At 35.0% G+C, this 18803-nt stretch overlaps 1 protein-coding gene across 1 annotated transcript; it reads right to left on the bottom strand.

The window, feature by feature from the left end:
• Positions 1-2218: 2218 nt before the first annotated feature.
• Positions 2219-7199, bottom strand: LOC111512767 (uncharacterized). The gene is made up of 4 exons (XM_023168920.2): positions 6931-7199; positions 5131-5299; positions 3437-3627; positions 2219-2461 (listed from the first exon to the last, which is right to left on the bottom strand). The coding sequence occupies exons 1-4, from the start codon at positions 7156-7158 to the stop codon at positions 2300-2302; spliced, it is 750 nt and encodes a 249-aa protein (XP_023024688.2). The 5' UTR covers positions 7159-7199; the 3' UTR covers positions 2219-2299.
• Positions 7200-18803: the final 11604 nt, after the last annotated feature.

Raw genomic sequence — 18803 nt, 5'->3', positions numbered from 1 at the left:
GAAAAAACTCCTTTCTAGATCTGGATTCTGGATCTTTCCCTTCCCCTAGACCTTTTAAATAATCTCATGTATAGATCACTGAAACTATGATACGGAGCACCACAATGGCGTAGTATGAGAATTAATGCCAATGTAGAAAAAATGATGGAAAAATTTCAAATTTTGGGCCGTTGTGTTGTGAACAACTATATGATGAAGAAATATTTAGATTTTTTGGGAAAGAAAGTTTTTGGCTTTCTACTACTCCATCTGATACAAAAAAAATAGATGAGAGAATCTTCCAAAGAAAGGAAGGATAAATCAATTTGAAAATAAGTAACTTGTTTCTTTCACGAAACTTCTATTCATGAAAAATAAATTGTATCTAACTGGGCAAATGAAAAAAATATTCGAAATTGAGATTTGTGAATATAATTTGATAAAGCTACTGTGTTAGCGAAACATGTGATATATTTTTCAAATGAAGTTTGTGGAGATCAAATCGTGAGGTGTAGTTTATGAAATTACTATGGATCTTCAACAAGTAACGGCCGAATCAATCAGAATAAAAGCAATTGACATTATTAGCACTATATTTATGTATTTGAAAATTACTTAACATTCATTTTAATGCATCATTCAAATAATGTAACATAGAGGTTGAGAGACGTGAAAATTATCGAATTTTTAACTAATAAAAAGATAATAGTTTCCGATGATTTACTTTACTGTCGGACAAAATTATTATTTTCTGACAAACTTCATATACGACTTGTAACATTTTATATCTGATGATTCCATTTTAGGTTCAAGACCATGCAGACATTTTTGTAAAAAATCTTCTTTTCGTTGAATTAAAAAAAACAGTTTTTCATATGGTGCAAACTTGAGCAGACACAGTATATTTGATCCCATTGGTTAAATTTGCTTAGGACAGTGATACTGACTGTGATTGTGACTGTGAGAATGATGCATACATTGGCCCCGAGAATCACGTATGATTTTAGAATAATAACATCTGGATATCGATTTCATGACTATCAGTTTTATAGCTGTTGGAAAGGAGCTTTCATAGCTGTATAACTCTACTTTGGTAGAAATGAACCATCCATCAGTGTTTTGATTTTTGATTTCTATTCCTATATTTTCACTTACATTTTCCCAAATATTTGGGGACAATGCTCACTAGTTCTCAAAGTGTACAAGTATTTTCGTTGTTATTTTGCTATTGCAATTCCAATCTATCATTTTGGTAACTGGATAGCTAGATATTATTATCAAAGTCAGTTGTTGCTGAAACTTAGAAATACAATCTACGTCCTCGCAGTCAATGCACGTACTACTGATGATGTCTGCCACGATAGCAGACGTAACATACGATAGTGCAGGGTCCATTTGATCACTGCCAATCAGCATGGATTTTTTTCTTCTTATTGATGACTTCGGTCGTGAGAGCCTATTATACCTTATTATATTTTAACTCATTAATACAGTTTATTGTATGACTCACACTATAAAAGGTTTCACAAAAACCGAGACACGTGTTTCGCTACACAATAGCTTTCTCAAGTGTTGATAATTATTGACGAGTTTTAATAAATTTTAAAAAATCATGTTTTTCCGTTAGTCAGCTGTCGCATCCCTACGAACGAAAGCCCTCAAAAGTCGAAACTTGTTCGAGCTATGGACTAAAGAAGTCTTACCTTTTAACGTGTGATTCTTAAGCTACCGACCAGCTACCCACCTATAGATTTTCATCAAGTATTGGCTAGTTCTATTCTATTATATTATATTGTTTATATTTCCAATACCACCTCTGAGGGTGAAGAGCTGAACACGAGATCATGGCAAGTGTCGCTTCATCATCCAAATCTTCATTGGTTATCAGTATGCCGTGTCTATGTTCCTCGGAGTCAACTGAAGTTCAGGGAACAATAAGGTCCAGCCTACTGTTACCAAATACTCAAGATATCGGGTCAAAATAATTCTACTCTTGAAATTCTGCATCTCCATCTGCTATCCACTTTCACCAAGAGAGCAGTAAAGAATATCATTTCAATAAGCTAGTGTCCGAATATTAATGAAGTTTAAATCTTTTCCAAAGGTGAAATAATCCAAACTCTCAAGCCGAAAGCGTCATTTTGTAACATCCTTTGTTCAACCACTTAAAAAAATAATGTATAAGTAACTACTGAAATAATATTCTCCATGAAGCATTTTTTTCAAGAATATGCCATCATAAAATAAAAATCTCATGAATTTTATATTTTCAATGAATAAATCAAAAATAAATAATAAATATTAATCAGCATTCTCGGTTTTAGTTCAATTGCGGAGTATAGGCCAACTGTTGTTCATCAAAAGCTCTAGCAGCATATACAGGATGACCATATGGTACTGCAGGTGCAGGTACTACATCGATGTGATCATAATCTACATGCACGGGATGATGTGGGTAATGTATTACTTCGTAAGTCGGTACCTAAAAATTGTGAAATGAAATTAATAATTGAAAGGGGTATATTTTAAAGATTAGATTTTGGGAAAAAGATGGAGAAGTAGAAAACGAAATTCTATTAGTTCAGACTTCCATTGTCTGAAACGATTCGAAATCTACCAAAGAATAAATGGAATTAAAATAAAATGAGAATGATCACAGAGTAAGAAAAGAGAATATTACTGGAGTTTTTTCCCAACACCAAATCGTTATTTTTACACCTCAACACGTGTTTCCATCACCAAGTGATCATCTTCAAGAGGAAGATAACGATTTGGTGTTGGGAAAAAACTCCAAAGGTTCCAAACAGTACATTATAAGAAAATAGAACTAAAAAATAAGCAAAAAATTAAAAAATGAAAGTAAAAAAGATTTCAAACCAAGTTACTTGGTTATCACCCGAAGACGATTGTGGATACTAACAATCGATGCGTCCTGAAGTAACTTGGTTTGGAACCTTTTTCATTTTATTATTTTTAATTGTTTGCTGGTGGTATTTTCATTCATTATTTTTCATTTTTCCTTTCTTCACTTGTCATTTTTCATCTTGAATATATTTCATTCTTTTTATTGTATTTTCATTTCACGTTTTATTGTTAATTTTATTGATATTTCATTTTAACTTCATTTGTTCTTTTATAGATTTCGAATCAAAGTAAAGTCATATTAGACAATGTAAAGTACAATGATTCAGCCATTTCTGGTGTCTGACTCGTAGATGATGAAGTAGTGGAGAAACTATCGAATAACCTACTTCTTTGGAGTCATATATAATGAAAATATTTGTTTGTTTTTTTTTTTTTTAATTTTTAGCTAAGTGGTCTTTCTACCCGTATTATTTCTGAAACTCAAATGACTTTGATTCCTCCAAAGCGAAAGTTTATATTTTCACACCCCAAAAATCATTAATAACAACATCAATATAAAAAATTCATTATTGGAAATGTAGCTCAAACTCACCTTTGGTCCAATGAATTTCGAAAACATAGCGATAGCTCCAGTAAGAACCAGTGACAGTAGCGCTAGAGTTAGAGCCTTCCAAGTTTTCAATGCTATCAGAGCTAAGGCAAGAGGTACCAAAACAGCAGTTTTGAATTTAAGACCCAAAAGGAAAGGGAAAATAACTTTTTTGACCAGTTTTGAAGATCGACCTGTTAACATAATGATTGTTGAAGTAATCCTAATTCGAAATAAAATCAGTTCTATTCACTTTACGACATATATTGGTGGATTTTTTTGGAGCAAAAATACTCATATCGAAAATACCCTGTTACTTGGTTATCGATCAAGCTCTTGTTTAGACTATTTTCGTACATTCAACTCCGCGTCTTACAAATTCTGATTTTTTACATTATTTCATTCAAAATCAAATGGAGCAAATGTGTATACTCAAAATATTTTTCACAAAATGGAACAGAAAGCCTTCGCAATGAATGATAATAAAAATGTTTGTTATCCTGAGAAGGAGAATGCATTTTTGTTCGATGAAAATGTAAACGTTTTACAAAATAATATTGAAGCAAGTTGTTCGTTCGCTATCAGTTTTTCACTATGTTCACTATATAAATTAGAATCATTACTCACTTTCTCAAATGTCTATTTCAGTATCCGAATAGTTCACATATTCTGGAATTGTTTCATTATTTCGACTTGGAAATATAATAAATGATGACAAATGAATTTGAAATGAAAGATAAAACCGGAACCTCTGACGTGGAATAAATCAAAAACGAGCACATTCTCCAAACACCAGAAATGCAATACTCTTCTCAAGATGCGTTTCGCAAACCAAGTTGGCATCCTAAAGATAATGTTTTGTCTGAATGGAATTGCTAACACAATAATTTGCAATTTCCAAAAATTTGCTGTGGGTGTCACATGGAGCCTCTATTAGAAGTTTGTAGTAATTTCGAATAAAAGTTTCAAATACATATCAATGTATGATTGGAAGTGATTGACAATGGTGCATTTCAGTAGTTCGGACTTGGAAGTTGTAAAATATCAAATGCAGTATCGAATGATACTTCAAATGAAGTATGAAGTATGGAAAGTATTCCATATTCGAATTTTTCAGAAAAGTATTTTCCAGAAATCTGTAACATATAAGTATATAATAAATTCTGATATCATTTGAAAAAATTGATCCGTTCAAATCTTTCTATTCTCATTGGAAACTCAATTGAGAAGTTTGTTTCATCATAAGAATATTTCAAAAATGTAAATACTTATTTTATTGTCGAATAACAATTTGATCCAAATATTTTGTCTTATAGTAAATGAATGGAACTTCGAAGGTTTTTTTGATTTTTAGAGAGAATATCTCCTTCACATTGGATGTTTTATATGGAGTTATAATGGAATTTTCAATTTTTCAACAAAATTTTATTGGAAAGTCCTCTGAACGAAATTTCAAAGCCTTTCTATTACCACTTTGTAACTTAATTGGGGACTTGGAAACACTTTTTATCGAAAGAAATATGTTACTCTACAGATTAAATGTCATAATACGATGAGAAACTGGTTATCCCGAACCATACATTTTTTAGTACTATCAATACGAAATGATACTAGTTTATGATGTATGTAGATAGGATTCAATAAATTTTTCATAAGTGACTGTAATTGACTGTGAACTCATATTATTGAATTTTCACCTGTGGTCGCCAAGGGTACAGTTATATCAGTCGGTTGGAAGGTTCTTGGTACATATTTTCCCAAAGGACCGTCAGGTTGAAGTAAAGCTGGGGCACTGACTACAATATCATGAGACTGCAAAAAATCTTCGAACTTTTCCAGAATGTCTTTCTGTAAGTTTCTATTCTCCTGTAATGAAAAATGAAGTTCTGAATTCGTGTTGAAAATCATATAGAGCTGATAAAAAAGTGTCATTGTTTGTGAAAATTATCTCGTCAATTCACGATGAATTTTTAAATCAACCAATTGGATTCATCTTGCAGTAAAAATCAGGAATGAGGAAGCATAACGGGTTTGAACTATTTATTGAAACAAAAATACACTATTTCCTAACTAGGGTATGAAACTTCAGATGGCAATTCGTTGGGTCGTCGTTTTTATAAAAATAAGTGTACTTCCGGAGTTGAAACGTTTTTGAAACATAGGGCGTTGAGGTTAGAGAAAAGCATAAATATCCTTAAATTGATTTGGGTGATGTTTCGAACAGTTATATGAAGTAATAAGGCACTTATCTAGTCCCAATTAGTTCGAAATTATTAGGTTCAGTGTCGTCTCAATAAGCATCGCAGCCAGTGAGTACGCCACTGTTTGTAGTTTATATTTTTTTAGGTGAAGCAACTGAAAATATAACTTTTTGGTCTCGTGTGTTTCCTTTACATTCAATCAGCTTCTTTTGGGATTAAAAATCACTTCAACTCATTCTGTAAACTATCTATGGACAATATGTCTTGAAAACCAGAGAAGAAAAGTGAATGATCGCGATCTCGAAGTAAATCAACAAAGTGTTGACCTTCTGATGAAAAAACACGATTGCAAACAATGAATTTGTTATTCATCGAGTGATAAAAATTCCTGTGGTATTCCTCATGACCAATCTTGGACGAGAATCCCAAAACAGTAGACCTTGGACCAGCTGTATATGATACGGATATGGAAGGTTTATTTGTAGAACTTTCCAAATGGGTTTTCGGTTGACTTCAAGTTGCAATACAATCTTCTTGTTTCGATTTATAACATTTTCTTCTATCTAAATTGAATATAACTTCTTCTAGTTCTGGTTTTACACCACCTGCGTTTGCTACGAACACTTATGACAAAGTCTGAGGAAGCATGCATTATCTTGCATGTAGCGTGCTAAATATAGCACATGAAATTACTCTATAGGGTACTTTACTGAATTGGACAAACAATTTGATTTAAATAGCAGATGAATATTTACTTTTCAATGAAAAACCTATCGACACCAGTGGCGTTACAAATTTCAACTCATGTGCTTTAGGATACGCCCCTGAACTGATTGAGTTATATTTAGTTACTAGCTCGAAAAAAAGTTTGAGACATATGGGGGCACATGTTTTTTCGATATTATTGGAAAAAAATGTTCCATGAAGGAAACACTAGGGACTAAAAAGTTGTATTTTGAGCTTGCTTGATCAGAAAAAGTTACAAAAATCAAGATAGTGGCGTACTTTCTCTGCAGTGCCCAATGAGACGTCACTGAATCAATGAATTCCAACATAGTTAGGGCCAAATACGTAATTTATTACTTCAAATAACTGTAATGAATTTCAATTGAATCGGTTAGAATTAGAAGATATTCATAATATTTTGTGAATACCGTTTTTTCGACTTCGAAAGAAAGCATCTGCGAGCAAATGTTGAAAGGAATTTCTTTTTTAAAACGATCTAATGAATCACGTTCCGAAGTTTCGTTTCGTAGTTAGCAAACGCCCTGTTTAACTTACTGATTAATAACTCACCTGGACTTCAGGACTATATTTTTTGACTAAAACTAAATCTTCAGTAATTCTGATAGAATTCTTTTCAGCAACTGCATTTATCCATTTCAGTGTTCTTGGTTTTACACAAGCAATACTGAATTGTTGAAGACATGCCCGATAAACATCCTGGAAAAGTTCGACAGCAGATTGATCGGCGTAAACCGAACTCGTCAAAAGAACTACTGCAAAGATTATCGAATTATTCATCGTGTGGCACTAATTGAAGTACTGGACTGGAATGAATTGAATTATATTATAATAAGTACGATTTATAGATTAGGTACCGGAAGTGAATTGAGGTTCAGTGCATGTTAGTATGTAGTTGACGTATTTGATAATGTAAATTCAACTATGAATGAGAGTGAAAGTTCTCAAGATTCCTTCGGTTGTTTTACGATATTCATTTATAATTATAGTCGCTAATTTTTTTCAAATAATTTCAACTTTTATTTGAGTTCCATTATTTATAGCCCCATTTTGAAGATGGAAACAACAGAAACTGTTTACATTCCTTGTTATCTGAAATAATTATAATTTTCTCATAGCTCGAACTGAAAAAGCCATTAATAGAACGATATCATTTATAAGAAAAATACGAATTATGTTTCCAATATTAGTTTACATAGATATACCAAAAGTTTCATTTTAACAAGTAGTGACTCACACTGAAATGAATACAGATTTGAAAGATGTACATTTTCAGAGGAGATTAGTTTGAAATTCTTCACAAAAATATATGGATTATGCAGAGAAGTTAATCGAAGATAAAGCTGGAAAAAAAATTATCCCAAAACAACTACTTCGCATGTACATTGATCTACACAAGGGAAAATCCACTAACATAGAAATCTATACTATAATATTTGAGGCGTGATTCTTGGAATTTCAGATTAAAAACACTTTCATTTATTGCACTTCAACAATTTGAATAAGGAGGATTACGTACTTATCAATGTATATCACTCAATCAATATATTATATTGTGTGGCGTTTCTATGAATGATATTTGTTTCAATGTTTGAAGTGCAAACTGAATACAAAAAAATTATTGAAGTATAATTCAATATTCATATGGAAGTGAATGATTTGAAAGCAATATTTCTTCCGTGTGATCCAATGTGCAAGTGAAAGTTGTTTTTCTTCCAGTATGTATTTGAAACTGAGTTCTATGAATGATCTACACATCTGTTAGGAAAGTTTATTTTGAACATGATCGCTTTCTTCCATTTTCCGAAAGTTTTCCACTTTTGGTATGAAGATGGAAAAGTGAAAATCCAAAAACAGATTTCTTGTGAATGATACTCATAACACATCTTCGTTTAAAGGTTGTTGACAATGTTTCATAATGCACTTCATTAGTTCAAACTTCCATTGTCTAATCTACTATATAAAAATGGATGTTTGTTTGTTGGTTGGTTGGTTGGTTGGTTGGTTGGTAAGTGATAAACTTCTACATCGCTCAACCGATCGTGATGAAACTTGACATGTATAAGTAATTTTTCATGGAGAAGGTTTTTAGGCTATCAATTTTTCTGTAACTCGCCACTAGATGGCGCTGTAGAAAATTTTCCAAGTTCGTTGATTCTGATTCTGTCAAAATATTGGAACAGCAGCGATACAGCAACATAGACTAGTCTGATATATGAAAATGGATGTTTGTTGGTTGGTAAGTGATAAACTTCTACATTGCTCAACCGATCGTGATGAAACTTGACATGTATAATTTTTCATAGAGAAGGTTTTTAGGCTATCAATTTTTCTGTAACTCGCCACTAGATGGCGCTGTAGAACAATATTTTGAAAGCACTGTACGCCTAAGGTCGTTGATTCTGATTCTGTCAAAACATTGGAACAGCAGCGATACAGCAACATAGTACTAATTAGTACTACAACTGCCAAATTCTACACGGGCGAAGCCGCGGGCAAGAACTAGTATAATCTGAAATCACTGAAATAATCAATAAGTTACTTTACGACGTTTCGACGTTTCGGGTGATAACTGTCATCACAGAAATTTACAGAAATTGACCTTTTTGGTGGTTCAATTAGGAAGTTGATTGTTAAAGTTTGATAATTTCTAAAACATCCATCAGATTTGATTTTTGTTCTTTATTTTCTGTATGTAGTACGTCATGATCTATGCCGTAGTGAATGATGTTCGTTATTCACTACGAAAAAGCTACCGTGTTCTAACACGGTAGTACTATTAGCACACTAGTACAAACACACTAGAAACACCATTTAAAAATAAAGTTTGTGGAAATCAAATTGTGAGGTGTTGATCATGAAATTATGACGTTTTTTCTTCATTAATATTATGAAAAGTCATTCTGATACTTTATTCATCCTTGCGGACTCAAATACATAATCTACACTGATTTCCACTTCAAAAGACTATTTTCTGAACTTTGCAGAACTAGGCACGCACCATGTAAGTTCATTGTGGCTTTCTTTAATAATTCCTATTGTTTCATGATCAGTTCGGCTTGTTTTCCCATATTTCACAAATTTTCGATTACAAATCGAAAAATAGATTTTTCTTCTCGTTTTGAAAAATTTCATTTTCTCATTGCGTTAATTCCATTATGAATTGTTCATGAAGGTGGCCAAATAGACCATATCAAAAAGGGATTTTATTAGAGTACATGTAGGTTCGTTCTGAGTTGCCTATTCCTTTCATGTGTTATTTGTGTCAGTTGTCATGTTAATTGTTTCCTCCGTTACCTCTACTAAATATTGAAAACACTAAATGGAAATAGCAGAGAAAGAAAGAGATGAAAAAAATATAATTGAATATGATAGCTGACAGTAATGAAAAATAAACAGAATAATCTAAACAATTACTTTCTGTTGCGAGTCATTTGAATGTGCTAACGATTTCTTGGATTTTGCTGTGATTTTAATAGATTTTGTCTCATCTTTCTGAATATTATATTCTTCCATTAAGTTGAATATGCTGTCTATAGATATGTAAGTATATTTTGTTAACCTCCAAATGAACTTTCAAATGTTCATTGAATTTACACATGTAATTCATGAATGAAGTGTCTGTATTTTCTATAATGTTATCCAATTTGGTACTGAAGAGCCTTAGGGCAAGTGTCTTTAGGCGAAACATCGGTGTATACCAGTGAGGGTGACAGTGTTCCATGTGAGTACAATTTATTACCATTCATTCAAAGTAAAACTCATGTGAATGATATCTGATTCTTATTCCACAACAAATGTTTGATATACAAACTGAGTAGAGAAAAGTATAATTCAGTGTTCATATAGAAGTATTTGTTGCGAAAGAATTTTTTTCTTTCGTGTAATTCAATGTTTATATGAAAGTAGCTGTTTCAGGAGGACTTTCTTTCAGTTTGTGTCTGAAAGTTACTTCTTTGCATGATCTACACATCCATGTATAGAGTTACTCATTTTCAAATTGATTACTTCCTTCCTTTCTTTGGAAGATTCTCTCATCCCTTTCTTTTGTATCAGATGGAGTAGTAGAAAGCCAAAAACTTTCTTTCCCAACAATTTTGTATACTTTTCCATTGAGATCATTTCAATTTCGAGTACACTATCTTCAAATCGAAAATTCCACTCTAAGTTTTGTTTAAAAGAAAATACATGTTAACTAGTATATTTAAAATTCCATTATGATGCTGGTTCAACAACAGCTACAAGAAACTTGACTATTTTTTTCAAGAATTTGATCGTTATCATTCATTGAATTTTTTTTTTACAAGACGATACACATTTCGAAATATAAGCTGCATCTCTTCCAACTTACCTAAACAGTAAGCTGCATGTATGAATCCTTCGTCTAATATTAATATTAATAATAATAATATTGCTAACTAGTAACAGCAGTTAATCGAACATATCTAGCAGATACCTCCTCCTATAGAGATAGGATAGACCCGATTTGGTGGACAAGTCGTTTCTAGATGTGAGTCGGTGGAACTTACAATACGACGGTGTCACTAGTGTAACTAGCTTTTTGGAACGAGTGGAAGAGTTGAGAGTCTCACGAGGTGTTTTAAAAGAAAGGCTACTTCAATCAGCGTCAGAATTATTTCAGAAAGATGCTCTTCTGTGGTATAGAATGAATTCATTTAGGTCTTGGGATGATTTGGTTGCGGAACTTCGGAATTCTTTTCAACCACATGATTATCAGCAAGGATTATGGGACGAGATCCGTCGTAGAACCCAAGGTGCTCAGGAACGCTTCATCACATATGTTTCGGTGATGGAAAATCTCTTTAAAAAATTACCAGTCCTTCCACGTGAAGAGGATCGTGTACAAATTATAAGAAGAAACCTCTTACCCCACCTTCAGATACAACAAGAGTTGAGAGTCTCACGAGGTGTTTTAAAAGAAAGGCTACTTCAATCAGCGTCAGAATTATTTCAGAAAGATGCTCTTCTGTGGTATAGAATGAATTCATATAGGTCTTGGGATGATTTGGTTGCGGAACTTCGGAATTCTTTTCAACCACATGATTATCAGCAAGGATTATGGGACGAGATCCGTCGTAGAACCCAAGGTGCTCAGGAACGCGTCATCACATATGTTTCGGTGATGGAAAATCTCTTTAAAAAATTACCAGTCCTTCCACGTGAAGAGGATCGTGTACAAATTATAAGAAGAAACCTCTTACCCCACCTTCAGATACAACTCTCGATATACAGCTTGAACTCATTGGTTACACTCATCGATCTCGCTCGATCTGTAGAGGAGACTGAGTGGCGAGTCCAAATATTTTGTCCACCACCTTCAAATTTACGAGGTCTGCTAGAACCTGACCTAGCCTATCGCCGTCCAAGCAACGTTTCCGCTATCTCAGCGAGTCCCGCTCGTTATACAGAATCAGTCGGAAAATGTTCAGAGATTGGCCAGCCTAATACATCTTCATGTTGGAATTGTCGGAAAACTGGGCATAAGTTTCGACAATGTAGTCAACCAAAGAAACTATTTTGTTTCAAGTGCGGTCAAGAAAATGTAACAAAACCATTTTGCTCTAAATGTTCAAAAAACGTGAGTGCGACGAAGCAGTCATAGGCCAACTGCCTCATACGTCGAAGTCGAACAATAATGGTAAGGCCTTTTGTAACGAACAAATAATTTTAGATTTTGTATTGGCTCATGTGAGAGGTGATGAGCGTCCGTTCTTGAAGGTTACTATATTTGAACGGAAATTTTTGGGTTTGTTGGATAGTGGTGCCTCCAGAACGATACTGGGCAGATCGGGCTGGGATATTTTACGTGGCATGTGTGAATTGGTTGAAGGGGAACCTAGAAAGTGCACAGTGGTGAATGGACAGAGTTGTGAAGTGATTGGATCTCTTTCGCTTCCAATCCAACTACAAGATCGAGTTCGTGTCATTAATGTACTAGTTATTCCAAGTCTTCCTCATAGTTTGATATTGGGCATTGACTTTTGGACAGCTATGGCCATCATTCCGGACATTTAAGCTGGATGATTCACCAAGTGTGTAGCTTGCAGGTATCTAGGACGCTGACACTTTGTCTGCGGAACAGCGTCAAAAACTAAATGATATCGTTAAGGCTTTTATAAAAATGGGAACAGGGCTAGGATGTACGCATCTCGTTGAACACGAGATTCGTACTAGAGCTGCATTAAACAGCGGTATTACCCTATTTCACCAGCTCTCCAAAAAGTTGTTAACGCCGAATTAGACGATATATTAGCAAATGGCATTGTCGAACCGTCTTCCTCACCTTGGTCATCACCAATTGTGATGGTGAAGAAGAGGGATGGGCGGTGGAGATTTTGCGTAAATTTCAAGAAGCTAAACGCGGTCGGTGACCCTGATGCCTACCCCATTCCATACGTGAGTTCCATTCTCGACAGGCTAAGGGATGCCCGATATTTGTCAACATTGGATATCAAGTCCGCATATTGGCAGATACCTGTAGCCGAGAGTTCTCGTCCATTAACAGCCTTTACGGTACCGACTCGGGGTTTGTTTCAGTTCAAACGAATGCCTTTCGGGCTTCACTAAGCCCCAGCTACATGGTAAAGATTGATAGATAGGGTTGTTGGAGCGGATCTGGAGTCATTTATTTTCGTTTATTTGGACGACATCATTATTTGTACACCTGACTTTGAAAATCACCTCAAAGTTCTTCAAGAAGTAATTAACCGGCTATGTAATGCTGGTCTCACATTGAACAGAGAAAAATTTATTTTCTGTCGTCAGGAATTTCGATACTTAGGTTATGTAGTGAACTCCTCTGGTCTCTTGGTTGATCCAGGAAAAGTGGAGGCAATCTTGAAGATCCCTACTCTGCGGACGGTATCGAAAGTTAGAAGAGTGGTAGGCCTTGCCTCCTGGTACAGGCGATTCATCCCTTCCTTTTCGACCGTTGTCGCCCCAATGACTCGGCTCACACAGAAGATTCGATCATTCAACTGGGATTCTGAATGTGAGGAAGCTCTGAATGAAGTGAAGCAACATTTAGTCTCGGCACCTATACTGGCGTGTCCCGACTTCAACTTACCCTTTTATGTTGAAACAGATGCGTCTGACTATGGGTTGGGGGGCATTTCAACCCAAAAATAACCCGAAGGCGATAAAGTTATCTGCTACCTCAGCAGTTCCTTAACCAAAACTGAGCGCCGATATTCCACTACAGAGAAGGAGTGTTTGGCGGTCATCTTCGCTATCGAAAAGTTGAGACCATACCTGGAAGGAACTAAATTCACGGTGATAACTGACCACATGAGTCTTCGATGGCTTTTCAACATAAAAGATCCTGTTGGGAGAATAGCGCGATGGGCTCTCAGGCTCCAGCAGTACGACTTCAAAGTAATACACCGAAAAGGGAGAGATCATCTTGTACCTGATACTCTCTCTAGGGCAGTCCCGGTTATAGATCTCGCTGACGTACGGTCTGAGAAGCCTTCCCATTCAGATGATAAATGGTTTAATGAAATGTGCGAAAAAATCATCAAATATCCTGTCAAATACCCGTTGTGGACCTTTCAGGATGGAAAACTTCTACGGAAGGTCAAGCTTCAGTATCCTGGTCTGTCAGGAAGTGAATGGCGAATAGTTCTACCTCGTGAAAAACGTTCTGATGTTATAAGAGATCATCACAATCCCGCAACATGTGGACATCTTGGCATATGGAAAATTGTGGGCAGGATTTCACAGAAATTCTACTGGCCTAAGTTGAGGGCTGATGTGGCTAAGTATATAAGGCGATGTACCACTTGTACAGAAACAAAACCAGAACAGAAACTCACTGCTGGACAGATGCTTTCTGCTCAAGTGACTGTTTCAAGGCCATGGGAACTCGTTAGTGTTGACTTGGTAGGTCCACTCCCTCGGTCCACTTCTGGATTTTCATATATATTGTCCGTAATGGATTGCTTCAGCAAATTCGTCTTGTTTTTCCCCATGTGGACAGCAACCTCGACCAACATTCTGAAATGGTTGGAGGATCATGTGATTTTAATTTATGGTGCTCCCAGGAGAATAATTGTCGATAACGGGGCACAATTTAAAAGCACTTTGTTCAAAAACATCATGGATAAATATAATATCCGACTTAAATACACGGCTAATTACTACCCCCAATCAAATCCTGTTGAAAGGACTAGAGTCCTCAAAACATTATTGACAGCATACGTCTCGGATAATCACGGTCAGTGGGACAAGTACCTGGCAAAAGTATCCTACGCTTTGCGTTCAGCAAAACACGAGGCGACGGGTTATACACCGAATCTTGTGAATTTCGGAAGAGAAGTGGATCTCAATGAAATGGAAGATTCCATGCCTCGCTCACAGATTACTCTCGGTGTGGAGAAGCGACAAATTGAGTTGGCAGAACTCTTTCGTGACGTACGGAAAAGACTTATGTTAGCATACAAAAGGAGTCGAAAGACATACAACCTTAGGCATCGGAATGAAACGTTTTCACTTGGTCAATTGGTTTGGAAGAGGAATTACGCTCTGTCCGACATTGCAAAAAAAATCACGGCAACGCAATCACGTAGTGTCACCATGGACCTACGAACTGGTAGATAAGAACGATCGATCGATGGGAATATGAAACGCAAAAGATATCAAAGCACATCCACTGGAAAATGAATGATACTCGTTTTGGTGTATCATTTCGGCATTTTCTATCCTTTACATCCCAAGAAAGTTTCTTTGAAACTTTCCTCCGGGAAAGGGAGGAGTTGTTACGGTTTTATTTTGTCATTTGTTGTTTTGAGGTCAACGACTATTTAAACCTGAAATTAATACTTCCATGAAGGTTTTGGGATATTTTAATACCTCGTCATTCGTTTAGTTCTCATTTACTGATTAACAACTATACAAGGATATATTCGAACGCATTAGTTATATTCGAACATATATTCGAATCCTCTAAGGGTGAATTGTGTAGTGAGGGTGTTCTGTGACTTTGGGTTCCATGAATGTCTTGCCGCCGGGATTCAAAATTTTTTGTGATACTTTTGGTAGCCATTTCGCTAATTTTGGAATTTTTGTCTAAACTTCTCGATTTTTCGGATTAACGATTTTTCTATAACAATAGGAAATCATTTTATTTTCGGCATTTGGATGCTGGTAAAACATTCAACTCACTTGTTGGATTCAATTTCTTACGGAGAACCGAATCTTACTGATTTGAATCTTGGCTTCTTGGAGCAAAAGTAAACCTATAGGCCACACGACATCAAAGGTGAGTCAACGAGACAACTCATACATTCATAGAATGAGCTTGATCATTCTGTCCAGACGTATCGTCCTAGACATCACTTCCAGTGAATCGTTACCATCTGATATGAATTGTTTCATTTTAGGCCTTCTTTTATCTAGATACCATTTCCTCATGTTAGTATTTCTGTAAGACTAGACATCCTTGCATGAATGCTTAGTAAAGTAGTACCAGTAGTTAGTAGTTACCCGCTGTTGAGCCGATCACAATTGTGGTACCGACAGAACACTGCTGACCTAAGTTCGGAATTTCAAGACCATTCTTGTTCTTCAAGCCACCTCGAGGGAGACGCACACAGATAAGCTTAGTTATTAAGATAGGGACAAATAACTTATCAGTGACTAGGTTTTTGATGCTTGATTTATTATCTCAACAAAGATTTATGTTCCTCAAACCTGCCCAAAAGGAGAAAACATATTAGTATAGGGTATATGCTTTTATGCATATGTAGATGAATGCATTCCTTAAAACTACTGTAAGCTGGCGATATAGCTATATCTAAGGTAAAGTATAACTTCAAAACAGCAATGTCTCAAGTATTGAAGAGACATCCTCCTTCCTTATTTGGGGAGCCTGGGTTCATTACAGCCCCCTTAGAATTGAAACAGTTGTACTTTGGGTGTAATATAATTTATAACTTATAAACATTTTGGTATTGTTTACAATCAGGAAAGTAATATCTTCTCATATTTGACACTTTGTGGCCTCAGGAGCTCAAGGCTTCCTGCCAGTATTGTAGGGAGAGTCCTATAGTAACGGTTGATGAAAGGTTGATAAAATTTGTGAACTGACAGGTAAACCAGGGGATTTGTTGACAAGTTTGCAACCAACTGGAAGAGGTGTAGATGTTAGGGAAAGGAATTATAAATATTTTAACTGGGTTCGAGTTTGATTCAATTTGTTACCGCTTAGAATTAATTTCTCGTTTTTGTTTTGTATGCTATATAAGCTCCAGGGTTGATAAAGCGGGTGGCGCTCTACCCTCCATCTTACCCACGCCCTTCTTCACTGTTTAAAAGCTAGCGACCTACCCTGGCAGCTATGCTCTTTCTCTAATCCCTAGTGGCCACCCTCACGCCAAGTTGTGGAACAACGAGAAATCGTTCACGAATTGACTTAAGTGGTCAACGATAAATAAAAGGCGTGACACACCGAGTCTTTTTGTTGAAAAAAAATATGTTTTTTCGGTAACCAGCTGTCGCCTTTCTACGAACAACAACTCTCAAAAATCGAAACTTGTGGAAGCTGAGGAATAATGAGGTCTCACCTTGTGAAGTGTGATTCCTAGCACGGGTTGGACGATAGGAAGTAAAAATCGATCGTCAAGCCCCGCAGCTTGAACCACCGGTTCACACAGCGGTCGATTGAGTGAGTACAGCAAACAACTCATTTCAACCCGACCGGCTACCATCCTTTTGAATGCGATAAACTCAAATCAACCGAATGGGTTCTATATTGTTTTTTCGCTATAGATGAAGTGACTCAAGAGGCAGGATTATGTGTCTAATTTATTTATGTTTTGTGTAAATTGGTTGAATGACGATGTTATCCGTACCAATCCAACTAGCAATTTCGTATTTCATAATAGTTGCGGAAACGTTTCGGAGAAACAAATTATAAAACTGCATTCCTTCCAAAAATGTTTTCGAAGTGTTTATTAAACTGCTATAAATAGGAAAATGGCACCGTTTTATAAAGCATTATAGTCATTATCAATATTTTGTAAGGCCTTTTACAAACACTACAAACATTTCATAAACATTTTGGCAGTTACTATAAAAAATTTGTCTAACACTTATAAAAAGTAGTTTTGTAAATACTTTCCTTACTGCGCTTTTGCAACATATTTAAGAGACACTTATAAAATAATCGAAAGAGAATTTTATAAGAGTTTTTAAGTAGTTCCAAGTAGGCGTTATAAAATATAATACAGCCGAAAACGATAACAATGAAATAAAAAAGTGTTAAAAATGTTTTCTTGAAGACGCAAGAAGTAATTTTGTATTGGACATTAAGAAAATATAATAGATATGTCACCAACTGAAAACTAACAAATAGAAAGGTTGAAGCCACTTTAAAATTTCACTTTTGCACTCATAAAACTTATAAAGGCATTGTTTGTGTTTCAAAGATTGATATTTTTACTGCAAATGAAATTTCATTGACAAATTATATAGCCTATTACTACTACTTTTAAAGCTATAGGTTTCTACAAAAGTGCTTGTATGAATAAAAGATTTGTCACATATAGTTTGGATAAACATTTTCTGTCTTTGATGTTTTGGCTAAAAAGTTTCTTTCATCGATTAAAAAGTCCAAATGACGGATTTTAACCATTATAATAACCTTTTCTTGTTTTTCGCAAGGAAAAAATTGAAGCACTAGGTTAGGAAGGATAATTTGAAGTGTGTTTTTAGTATTTCCAATATACAGGGCGACTCAAAAAGCTTTCAGAAAGTTGTTTTTATGGAACACCAAGTCATTTCTTCGTCCATTTGAAGCACCTCGAACTGAATCTAAAACTATTATATACCCCCCAATAAATGCTCAAAATGGCTGCCATTGAGTTATCATTTATTTTTATTTATATATTCGGGATACAAACAGAAAAATCGACACAGTATATAGTATCCATACAGTGGAATTATTATCAAATTGAAAGTATAAATTAATACACTAATATATGCATATCATAGTGTCAAAAATTGAAGATGAATCAGAATTGAATACAGTAACAATAAAAACTGATTATTAGTTATTGACAAAATGTATCAATGAATTATAATTTATAGAAATGAGTTTTCGATATTTTTTTGGCCGTAAACTACGATGTATTAAAAATATGGAAGTATTTTGCAAGAGTGTTACCTCATATTACTGGAGTTTTCTCCCAACACCAAATCGTTCTAGATCCACTATTAAAACTTCGGACCGTATTTTTTTAATAGATGGATTATCTGAAATAACTTAAACAAAACCAAACTAGCCCAAACCAACCATTACTCCTTTTTTCATTTAAAAAAAAAATTTAAAAAAATATTTGTTACAAATAGAGTATTAGAACCCACCACAAAAATTATTATTAATAATAAATTACTTATATTCATCA

The sequence above is a fragment of the Leptinotarsa decemlineata genome, unplaced genomic scaffold (assembly GCF_025532065.1).
Source record: "Leptinotarsa decemlineata unplaced genomic scaffold, Ldec_3_MD MMD2_tig00000882_RagTag_RagTag, whole genome shotgun sequence".
Taxonomy (NCBI): domain Eukaryota; kingdom Metazoa; phylum Arthropoda; class Insecta; order Coleoptera; family Chrysomelidae; genus Leptinotarsa; species Leptinotarsa decemlineata.
The sequence above is the reverse complement of the archived record's forward strand: the minus strand, read 5'-3'. Positions and strand labels throughout refer to the sequence as shown.

What these genes read in the sequence shown, in the direction of transcription:
- LOC111512767 (XM_023168920.2), bottom strand. Translation starts at nt 7,158, where the DNA reads ATGAATAATTCGATAATCTTTGCAGTAGTTCTTTTGACGAGTTCGGTT. An exon ending in TGTACCCTTGGCGACCACAG is followed by an intron (nt 3,628 to 5,130) that starts GTGAAAATTCAA and finishes TTATGTTAACAG; the next exon opens with GTCGATCTTCAAAACTGGTC. An exon ending in CGAAATTCATTGGACCAAAG is followed by an intron (nt 2,462 to 3,436) that starts GTGAGTTTGAGC and finishes CACAATTTTTAG; the next exon opens with GTACCGACTTACGAAGTAAT.